The 12,263-nt window shown below is 37.2% G+C and overlaps 1 protein-coding gene across 5 annotated transcripts in view; it reads right to left on the bottom strand.

Moving 5' to 3' along the window:
• The window catches only part of LOC122559949 (nuclear receptor coactivator 5-like), a 38,151-nt gene that overhangs the window by 24,184 nt on the left and 1,704 nt on the right, over positions 1-12,263 (bottom strand). Inside the window, exons 2-4 of one of the 5 annotated variants that reach the window (XM_087994969.1) lie at positions 9,781-9,990; positions 1,967-2,074; positions 1,214-1,280 (exon numbers count right to left, since the gene is read on the bottom strand). In XM_087994969.1, coding sequence (XP_087851095.1) covers positions 1,214-1,280; positions 1,967-2,074; positions 9,781-9,973 — 368 coding nt within the window. In that variant the 5' untranslated portion in view covers positions 9,974-9,990. Of the gene's footprint in view, positions 1-1,085; positions 1,281-1,966; positions 2,075-9,780; positions 9,991-12,263 lie in introns of those variants that run through there. The other 4 variants (XM_087994972.1, XM_087994971.1, XM_087994973.1 and 1 more) reach the window with 4 other exon arrangements.

Consider the following 12,263-nt stretch of genomic DNA (forward strand, 5'->3'; position numbering starts at 1 on the left):
TTAATTCCCCCAACAGCAGATTCATCTTATGTCAAACTGTCTTTGCACAGACTTCATGCAGATGTTGATTTTCTTTGTATTCACTTTCTAATCATTACTTCCATACACGTCCAAATTAAATATTTCACTAATCAACTGTTACTTACCTTTAACTGAATATCTTAGATGAAAGAAACAATACAAATGAAAGAGGAAAAAGAGTGTGTTTGTCCCTACAAAGAGAATGTGATGTTCATTAAGAACGTGGCTCCAAGATCCACATACAGAAACATACTAAAACATACAAAAGTGTCACAAGAACTCCAACGCTGCTAGGATTGCTCAAACCGCTCTTTTCAAGGAAGTTTCACATGCTACGTTGTTGACCCCAGTAGCCAAGAATATTTGATGTTGGAGTCTACATGCTATGACAAATGGAGCATGCAGGACAACAGTGATATTTCTACATCCTTTAACGTTGAGAATAGGCTTCAGCATTCTCAAAGATTTGAGAATAAGATCTGCTTCAAGCCATACTGCACGACTGAAGTTTGATTCAGTTCATCTGAACTGAAATCATTGATTTGGCATCTGCTTTTAATTTAATCTTTTAAGTCTTCATCACGGTCTGTGTCTCAAGATGACAGGAACAATGGAAGGATGTATCAGTATGTACCATCAGGTTATCAAGGCAACAAGCAATCATTGCCAGTTTCATATCAGCCTCGTCCTCCCTTCATTTAATTCTCCTCTGATACTTACCTAACTAGAATACAGTTAATAAGCCCAATCATGAAAAGTGAATGGACGCAATAGCAAACAAGATGTGAGGTGATGTAAAAAAGAAGCACACTGATAAGAATCACTGGGACACATGACACACGGTCAATGCCCCAAAAGAATACTTGGAAAATTCATTGCAAATTGCAATCCATTTCAAAATGCATCAAATTTTATTATTTTGTATAAAAACTAAATTACATTGTTGACATACACAAGTATTAATGCTACATACTTGTTATAAACTTGCAGAATGTACAACTGACTCACTACGAAAAACGAGAAGTAAACAAAATTAACTTAATCATTTAAAATGTAAAACTTACATCGCAATCAAATGGAGGATAGCCATAGCAAGCAGGCCAGTTTTAGAACTTTAATATGCTGATAACAAAAGACGAGCGTCATCCCATCATTGTCTTGTCTTCGTGAAAAAAATGCACAATTTTATTACCTTCTCGGAGGACTCGGTCTCCGTGTAGTTTTATTCGAATTTCTTCTTTCAGCTGCCATATTAACATCTGAAAAGAACCAACCAACCAATTTGTACAAAACAAAAATACACTTAAGAATGCAAACATATCTGAAAAGACTGATGTAAATGTTTATTAACAATGTTTTACCGCTATAAACAAAATTGATTACAGACAGGATTTTCAGAAAAAGTCACAAACTGGCATCTGAATTATGTACTCAACCATACAAATTTCTGGTGAAAATGGCACATTTGTCACAAGCTTGGAATATTAGCAAATTAGGAAGTAATGCTCCAGTACAGCCAAAGTAAACTAGTTATCACAGATCTTCAGACCCAAGATTTGAACAAAACCGATAGCAAGAAGTTATCCCTAGAAAACGAAACTCTGCTTATTCCAAGATAAAAATTCTCAGATGTACCAAACATTTATTAGTTTGAACGGAATGAGTGGTGCAATGTTACCACATTCAGAATAAACGCTGGATTACCACAGCATAACATTCTTGGATGCCAAACATGCCAAAATAGTGTTAAGATACAAGTGCACACCTTCAATTCCATTCATTTGAAAATATGGGCCAATGCACAAATACACAGAGTCCAGAATAAAATGAGCGTAGTCAACAGTTAAGCAGTACACTCCTTTAGAAAGATTCTTTAAAGGTTCATAAATCCCAATGCATTCACAATATACATTTGAAGACACTCGCAGTTATCTCGAGTTCTTACCTAATCTGTACCCTCTACACATTCGTTCCTTCTCTCCTTGCACGGCAGCTTTAGCATCCTCAACACGATCAAACTGCACAAACCCAAATCCATGGTGCATTGACAAAGCTGCAAAATTAATGTTGTTAATGAAAATGTACATACCTGTGGGATGGAAAAATTCCAGATGTTCAAAAATCTCCAGTCAATAGAGCAAAATAATTTCCCTTGACCCTTGCAAGTTAAACTGGCAATGTCTAGTTCACAAAAGGTCAATAGAAACGAAGTTGAAGTCCAATAATTCTTCACATGGTCAGACAAAATTCCTGTGCAGAAGAAATAACTCCAAAAAAGTTGCGGCCTCAGCAGCTTAAGTATCAGCCACTTGCACGAGAGTGATGCCCTTGTGCTGAAGCCAGGCACCAAAACCAACAGCATGATTACTATTAAAACCTTGACAACTTCCTGAAATTAAAAACCAGCTATTAGCTAATTAAAAAGCAGACTTCAAGTCAGTGATTTATGATAGTAAACGGGGATTTGCAGAACATCTTTAAGATAGCGATATGGGTACCATTTAAATAAATTCCAATTTGTTCCAACTTTCAAGATCCAATTCTAGCTCGATGCAAAATTGTGAATACCTTTTGGTTTATCTCCCTATTGCAGTCAATTTCTATATTTAAACAGTCCACTGCACGTTTATTCCATATAAACCTAAACAAATGTTTTCATTTTAACATATCCAATAGACCACTCAAAATTTAATGAAAATCAAATAAGTAAGGTACTGCATGAGATGGCAGGGTATATACTTTTTGATCAAAGGCAACTTGATTCTACATTAAAACGTGTTAACAACAGCATCTTGCATTTAAATATTAGGAAATATTTAGAATAAGCTTTAAAATAAGAAACTAGCCAGCAGCTCAATAAGTATGTAACTGTCAGGGTAAAATCCAAAGTGACAAAAGCATTTCTTAATATAAAACGTTCACAAACATTAGGAGGGCAGAATTCGGGGTCAGGAAACTGCAACCAAACAGGAAATCAGGAATTGTAATGGCAATTCATTTTTACTTGGATCTCATGGGATTTTGAGCATGGAAGGAGAAAGCACCACCAACGGCAGTGAGAAACCATAAATGCATTTTGTGCACGCACGAGCATTCAACCAATTAACTGATCTCTCTAAGCATAAATGGAGTCACAAAGAGAAACCATGGGAATGGAGGGTTTGAGCTCTAAAAATAGGCTGGGACATTTTGCACTGGAGTATAGGAGGGTGATGGATGACTGACATTTATAAAACATGAGGGGCTTAGCTAAGGTGAATAGCAAAGTTCCTTTTTGTAAGGTGGTGGTGGTGGGGGGGGGGGGGGGGGGGGGGAGTTCAAAACTAGGGGACATATTTTAAGATGAGAGGAGAAAGATTTATAAAGAACATGCAGGGCAACATTTTTAACAGAGTGGTAAGCGCATGGAATGAACTGCCAATATAAGTGGTAGAAGCAGATATAACATTTAAAATACATTTGGATCAGTACATGAAAAAAAAAGAGGATGTTTGGACAGATATGAACCAAACGCCGATGGGTGGTCTAGTTTATTTTGGTCTAAAAAGGACTAAAGGGCCTATTTCCATGTTGTTCGACTCTATGACAAGTTCTCAGCTTAAATACAGAAATAAAAAAATTGTTAATAAAGTTAACATTGTCAAATATGGTCATACACTAGCTTAATGTGTTACATAGGTGACAAACTGAAGTAGCTGAGAAGATGGTTTGGTTACAAAGAATTATTCCACCGGGATATTATTTTGTAGACATTGCCATTTTAACATCAATAGAAGTGCTACTTTACACAGGCCAATCTCCAAAAATCCACATACAAGCTAATAAAAATACAAGTATGACTAGCCAACATGCAAGATCTTTTACTTTGAAAATCAAACAGATTTTAAAGCGGTGCGCTACTGGTTGTATCTCTTTCCATCACGCAGATGCTAGAGTGTCAGAAGGATGGTTCACTATCAAAAAATAAAGCAAAAACTTCCAAATCCACTCAAGTTAAATTTTTTAACCATGTATCGAAATGGTCAGCAGCAGCAGGGAACCTAGATATCTAACAGAATAATAAATCAAAAAGCCTCACATTCCAACCATATCCCTCGTAACGTGACAAGACACTTTTGTGCATAATATAGATGAGGGTTTCAGTGGCTGGTAACAGCCATTATAGTTGAAGATAGTCAATGCAATCAGAATAGCATGTTTGAAAGCAGAAAGGTAAACCATTTTGGAACAGCACAACTATCCTTGAACTGAGGCTCATGATGTTTCTGGGTGGGCATGCCAAGCATTTGGAAAATCAAATCAAGATAGCACAAACAGTTGACAAATTTCTTCCTAATCCTTTGACAGAAGGACTCAAAAACTGAGGACAACTACTAAAAGGTGGCAACATACAAAACAGGGAAAGGAAAGACATAAATAGACTACCTTTCTTGCCATTAGCTGTCTGATTGTAGATAAACTACCCAGGTGTGGTAGGCATAAATCCAACACGTGCCCCAATAAAAAAATGAATTATCTCAAAAGATTGTAGGACAACAAGGAAAAGGGCTGAGCAAGTCAGTCTTATAGACAGCCAGTATGGAGTCATTGGCCCAAATGACAAACTTCTGTGCTGTAACCATTCCATAGTTGAATCTCAACGTGTCAATTCTAATTTTAAAGAACTGAAGAATGCTAGACAATGCCATAGAAAAATGGAAATACAAATTTTCAATTTGCTTCAATATCACCCACCAACCAACTGATCCAGAGGACTAGGATGTGTGATCAAAAATTAGAAAATGAATGACATGTTCAAAGGAGTGAGTGAAGATATGTGCACATTACAGAATAAAGCAGAAAGAATTATGTAGAAAAAGGGATCAGGAAACAACAGCATAGTTGCATTTCTCTACAGACCAACAATTTCTCGGTCACCCAAACAGACTTCAAGTGGATAGTCAGGTTTACCCACTAACTGTCATGACAGTGGATTAATATATTTCTAATAAATTACTGTGCCCTGAGCACTTCACTCGTCAATAGTCAGTACATAGAATACAGAATGAAGCCCAAACTAGGAAAGCATGACCATTCATGATTCTTTCAGTACTAAAATTTTACAATTTTACTGTTACCATTTAGCAGAGCCTACGTACAAGGTCATTCATATTTTTCTTGGAATTTTAATATGATGCAATAAAAACTTTACATAAAATCTTAATCAGAAAAATCATTGCACCAAATGTGAAGTAGCATTAGGACAGAAGACTAAATACCTGGATAGAGGTAGGTTCTAAGGCAGTTTCAAATGTGGCAGTATTAACAGCCAGTTTGGTTTCTATATGGAATAAACAAGTAATTAGCTATCAACAAGAGGCATACCATGTTAGGCAAACATGGTTCAGGATGGAAGTACTACACCAGACAGTTTAATCATACTACAAACATCAAGAGTATACAGCAAACTATAAACAGCCTATACACGAGCAAACAAGCTGGAGAAAAAAAAACCCAGGCCCAAGTCAGAGTACACATTGTCTGAATTGAGCAAAACTATATTTTAACTATTTTAATTGATAATCAAAGGTCGATGAAAAGTGTTCTCAGTGTAAAATTGCTCAGGAAAACCAAATAAACTTGAATATTGCAGGTCATAACAGAAACCTGCAAATGATGGAAGGGCCTGTATCAAACCATGCTCAAAGGTAAAAGCAATTGAGTTCTTTGCTATAGAAATTGGTAACAATTAAACGACAACTGTAATTGCCAGCAATCTAATTACTTGATCGGACCACTTATTGACCACAATAAACTAGCATCTCAAGAATCAACGCAGAAAACAGTGTGAATCCAAAGTATAAGCAAAACCAGAGATAGGAGTTGCTTACTCTTCCTCCACTTCACAGCAAACAAACAAAAATGCATATCTGGCCAACACAAGACTTGGAGCGACTTCTTCATAGGAACATAGAAAATAGGAAGATTAGGGCATTTGACCCTTCAAGTCTGCTTTGGCATTCAGCATCATGCCTGATCACCTTACTCAGTACGCTGTTCCCACGTTCACCCACATCCTTTGATCCATTAGCCTGAAGAACTACACCTATCTAGTTCTTGAAAATATTTACTGACTCGGCATCCACCACTTTCTTGGGTAGATATTTCCAGTCTCAATGCTCTCTCGGAGGAATTTCTTCAACCGAATTCAGTCAGAAGTGGTCTACTCCATATCCTCAGACTGTGACACTCAATTCAGTAGCCGTCTTCAGTGTGAACTAAAACTATTCACATGCACTCCAGGTCTGAAGAAAGAAAGTGGCATATTCTCAATCTCTGCAACAAACAAAATCATCACTAGTCTTCAACACAGCTCCACTGAGCCAAGAGAAGAGCAACTGGGAATCTGATGGATTCTACAAGTCTAAACAGCCAAGAGAAGCAATGCATGGGGATAGAGTAGCTGAATAAGTTGCATTATTTTTGTTCAAGAAAGGCAGCAGCGGTGGGATTGCAAATTTCAATTTTTAATTGGGAAGAATTAATAACCATGCCAGTATTCTACCAAAGGGCAGAAATTCTTCATCCCTGCTATGCACCACTTCCTCATGAATGGCTCAAAGATAAATTTGAAATCATTGTTGAGAACTGCTGAAGTATGGTGCTCCTTGCTGTATATTTGCTACTGAAATTGCTCTGACGTTTAATTCTCTGAAGATATCAGTAAATGTTGCCATAAGTGCAACATGCTGTCACTGAAAAGTTGACACTTTTCTAAAGCTCCAGTGCATGGAACAAAATGAGACATCAATCCTAACATCAACAATCCCATAACTGTTATGCCCATCAATTCATATTCAAAACCATTTTCAATTACAGCTAATCACAGGCAAGATTTCAGGTGCTGAGATATATAAAAAAAAAATCGCTAAACAAATAAAATATACATAAACCAAGTGAATATAATTTTCAGTTGGATAGACAAGGAGTCAACAAAATTTTCATCTTTTGCTTGAGAAAACCAGTCATGAAAAGGTCTGGACAAATATCAAAACAAATGTGTTTCACATAAATAACATTTGATCTCCAAAATTACTTTTCTTCACAGTTTTAATTTAATGACCACTTCATAAAGTATTTTACATCCTTTAACTTTATCGTGTCCGTCTACTAGTCCAACCTGTTTTGTTCAGAGAACTGTAAACTAAAACATGCCATATTTTGTCTCAACTTGCAAACCTTAAATACAAGATTTGTGTCATAGGCACTAACCATAAAGTTTTGCAGCAGATCACTTGGAGAATAGTGCCCATACATTACATCTGAAACTTGCAAAAGGTTTCCAAGTTTGGTAAAAATAGAAGGGGTGATACTGAAAAGTCACAGATCATACAATCTTCCTTCACTAGACCTAATTAAATACTTCTGGTTCAATACAAAGTGAACTCTGATTTGCCATTGCCATACGTAATCAGCAACGAGCAACTCTTAAGCTGGCAGATAAAGGCCAGCACTGGAAACCTCATCAGATTGAGCAGTTGTATGGAAGAGATCGAGATACTGAATGTCCAATTCCATTATAGAAATATCTGACCTGGATGGTGTAGCTTCTCAAATGTTGGAATTGCTTTCGTCCGAGCAAATAGAAAATATGCGATCGCATTACAACTGTAACGCTTAGAGATGGTGGACCAAAAGGTTGTGAACGAAGTTAGTTGCAGATTTCCACTTTCTAACTTGTTCTTGTAGTCAGTCATATCTCAGTGGCCCAGTTCAGTTCTTGTCAGCGTCAGTTCCCAAATAATTATCCATTACTTCAAAACGGAATCAGCTAGGATGCCAAATTAAATTATTTTTCTCCACAACTTGAAATCACAGGTTATTCCCAGTTTCTTCGTTCAAAACCAAGGCAACTCCTTAACAGACATCCACCTAAAAGTCAGCCAAGTGGAAACCCATTTCCTAAACATCACACATCAGTGCACTACTCAAACGAAATCATAGCAAAAAATTTGATACTACCAAGTTTCACAAATGCACAACCCATCAGCGTCAAACAATATTGAATTAAAGTAAAGTAATAGAGAAATTCACTCGTTCAGTTCACAACATTTAAATAGAAACTTTAATTTGTTATGCCCAACTGCATGAATAACCTTATCTAACATTACAGAAAACGATCGTAAGAACTTAGTTCGCACAAATAAACAAGGGCGGCACGATGGCACAGTGGTTAGCACTGCTGCTTCACAGCGCCGGAGACCCGGATTCAATTCCCGCCTCAGGCAACTGACTGTGTGGAGTTTGCACATTCTCCCCGTGTCTGCGTGGGTTTCCTCCGGGTGCTCGGGTTTCCTCCCACAGTCCAAAGATGTGCAGGTCAGGTGAATTGGCCATGCTAAATTGCCCGTAGTGTTAGGTAAGGGGTAAATGTATGGGTGGGTTGCGCTTCGGCGGGGCGGTGTGGACTTGTTGGGCCGAAGGGCCTGTTTCCACACTGTAAGTAATCTAATGTATGTAATCTAATCTAATTAGCCTTGCTAATTAATGAGGTTCAAATGAAAGCCATTAAATCAATGATATAGGAGAATTCCAAAGGGAAAGATAATTCAATCTACAAAACCTTTAAAAATTGTAAATTACAGTCCCCTTCCTCAAATTAGTAAAAATGTGGTATTTTTTGACAAAAGAGCACCATCTCCAAACAAGAAGAGAATTAAGATGAAAGTACCCAAGGTCAGGTTTTGTAACACTGTAAATTTGTGTTCAGTGACATGTTTAAATTTTGAAGAGTGTGGTCATATTGGAAGATGCTCTCAGCATGAGTAAATCAATGAGCTACTCTTGTAAATTCTCTATGACAAAAACAAATTTGCAATTCAATGAGAAAGGAACATGCTGAATTAAGTCAATTCACATCAGAATGCAAATTTGCATGTAGGACAATGACTCAGAATGCAAACCACATAGAAAATTAACAGTATACAGAGGAACATCGATTATCCGGCATTCGATTATCCAGCAAGAATGCATGGTCCTAATGCTCGGCTAAACAATTCAATTATCCAGAATTTGATTAACCGAACTGTCTGTCAGTGTCCTTTGTATAATCAAGGTTCCCCTGTACACACATTCTCCCAGCAGTACTTATGTGACAATAACATGGAACAGGAACAGTAAACAGGTGAAAATAAGTATCACAACATGTGAACATTCTACTGGCTGTGCCTGCACAGCAAAATTCATTGTTGAATTTCATTGCAGCAAGCAGGTAAGAAACCTGCAGATCATATGCAAGAACCCAGTCATCCTCCTGCACACCCTAATTCCAAAGATAGCTAATCTTATTTTGGGCAAAAATGGCCAAACCCATGGCATATCGTGCATCATGGTGTGGTACATAAACTTCAAAGAACCAAACTTACCTATTCTAGATAAATCCATTTAAACACACCTCTCTTACAAGTTTTACAAAACGTCCACTACAAGCAGTGGAAATTCAGAGATGTGCAGGCAGCAGAGGTGAACAAACCAATGCTTCCAGTTGTTTTAGCATATTGCTCCACCCAATCTATTGGGTCAGAAGTTCTCTCAGTCTTGGTGCCTTCCAATTGGAACTGTTGCAAACTTCTTGGGAGCAAATGGCATCGAACAGTACGACGAAGGTATAATAGTTCAACTCTGAAATTGTGGTAACATACCTTTGAAGTAGTAACAGGTAGGACATTAAAAATCAAGTACTAGATTCAGATGGAATGTCTAAGGTTTCCAGATACTAACCATTTATCTTGCCGTATTTAATGAACATATCTTCCAAATCCTTTCTCACCATGGAATCAGTGGGCAAATTTCCAACAAAAATGCGCCTCTCAAGATCTCGAGGATCAGCGCTGTCAGTCTTGTTACTTGCACCACGGTCTCCACGCATTCGGCGTTCTCGAGATGGACTTCTGCTTCGTCTCCGGGACATCATTTAGAATCCTTTACGTGCTTTACCACGTGAAACAAAAGAGAGAAAATTGCCATGTGCATTAGATTTTGAAACGGAGGGGGAAGTAGTTACCAAAAAGTGCCCTGCAACTTACAGATTAGATGACACTTTTAGATAATTAAGAACTACCACATTAACGTTTTCGAAAAGTGAATAATTGTTCCCTACATTTCATTGTAGTCAGTAGGTAGCTAACAAAATCCCTCGATTATTACACAACTGTAACTTCTGATAAATATTTACAAAAATCAAGTAAATATTTTTCCACAGTAACTAAATTATGTAAGACTCCTATACGTTGTTTTCAAAACAGTTGTACATGCCAGTTTGCCCACTTAGTTCTCATTTCCTGAAAAATCTGATCCTTGGGTATCATAAAACTGTTAAAAGGTCAGTGACTACTGCAGTTGTATTAAAATCAGTTGGCAGTTAGCTAAAGGTAGAAAACTAAATAAGAGTAAGTTACTGTAATCCATTTTTGAAGTCCAGCTAAGGTTGCAGGTTATATGTAAAATGATATACAAAACCCATGATCTGGCATTACCTTTGATGGACAGCTTTTATATAAAAAACCTCTTGAAAAATGAAGACAACGTGAATCCGCCAGTTAGATTGCTATGGTTCACCATTATAGCCACGAGTATATTCATTTCTATTGAGGACACAAATTACTGCATGTTTGGAGCTCACATTATAAATTTCTATACAAGAGCAATATTATAAATTGATAAAATTTGCAAGAAATTTATATTCATGAACTCGTGCTTGATATTTAACAGAAGGTATTCAAAGTAGTGTGCACAAGCAAATGCGGAGTACAATTCCGCTGTTCTAAGAATGCTGTTCAAATTAAAATACATAAAGACCAAATGGATTTAAAGCTTTGTACCACTTCGGAAATCATATTCAAGTTACCATATTAAAAACTGCCTCACACTGCATTGCCCTCGATGACAATGGTTCTTACACAAACATCCCTTTAAAATTTCCTACACTCTAAATTATATTTTACCAGAGCAAAAGGGAACTACCATCCCCTATACATGCTGTCACCAAGTTCAACTCTTGTGCATTTCTTAATTGCTGATAATGAACTACTTTTCATGATGATAGTAGAGAAATTGTATCTGGAATACAGATCCTCGTGGAATACAATTGACCAAATCACTTCCCAGACTGCAGTCAGCAGGCAAGCTCAATCAGCCATGAGGATAAGCTCATCATCTTCTGATGTAAAGAATGCCAATGTGATTCTGTAGTGTGTTTTCATATTTTAAATCTTTAGGCTACTGCAAAAATCACAAAACTTGCATTTAATGCAGATTACACTGCTCAAATTTTTCTGGATCATCACTTCACCAAACAGAAGCCATGGGTAGATTTTCCAGAACCCAAAGATCTCCCAGGTTACCTCAGGCCTGACAAGCACCTGATGGTCCTTCTTGCATTTTGCCCATATGTACTTAATTCCTTTCAATTTGTGATTTGCAAACCCCCATCCTGCTATAATAGCATTTAACACACTAGACAACAGCTGAGGTAAGAAGCACAAAAGCCACAATGACACAGAAAATTGTTATCTATAACCACACAGGATCATCTTAAGGTATCATTTACCTATAATTTGTAACTTGCAGTCACGTATGGACGGACAGAAATGCTTCAATATCCTCATTTTTGCTGTGTACCTCCACAAAAATGGCAGGTAAGAAAACATAGGCAAGCTTGGAAAGGAATTGCTAAAGAATTATCAAGCTCAACCTCATGAACCAGTTAGCGTAGACTTGCTGTCTCTCAACGCAAAGAACAGGATCTCATCTGTGGGATGAATTCTATTCTGTACTAACATTCCAAAAGTATCAATCATTGAAGTTCTGTACTGTACATTCAAGATGCTAATAAAAGTGTTTTAATATACCCACAGATTTGAGAAAATGCTGTCAACAGCTTTCACTTATCACACTTTGCATCTATTGAGTTCTATTTCTTAACAAGCACAGAAGATTTTAGATATTTGATAACAAATTACTTCAGTGCTGATCTGCAGCATGTTAAATTTGATCTCACCGTTGCGAAGTAATGCTCTGCCTATAGAATAAGTTGCAAGCCACAGCTTAGTCGGAGAAGTGGAAAGAAACCAGACTGGTCGACCCCATACCTTTGCTGCATTAGTAGAACAGAAAACGCTTACAACGTGGACAAAACAGTATTTTATTAAGAAATGTACAGAGAACGTGAATTCCATAGGAGGTAAAAATGCACAGTGAAGAGG

The sequence above is a fragment of the Chiloscyllium plagiosum genome, unplaced genomic scaffold (assembly GCF_037043375.1).
Source record: "Chiloscyllium plagiosum isolate Xiang-an unplaced genomic scaffold, Cpla_swu_hap1 HiC_scaffold_15, whole genome shotgun sequence".
Lineage (NCBI taxonomy): Eukaryota > Metazoa > Chordata > Chondrichthyes > Orectolobiformes > Hemiscylliidae > Chiloscyllium > Chiloscyllium plagiosum.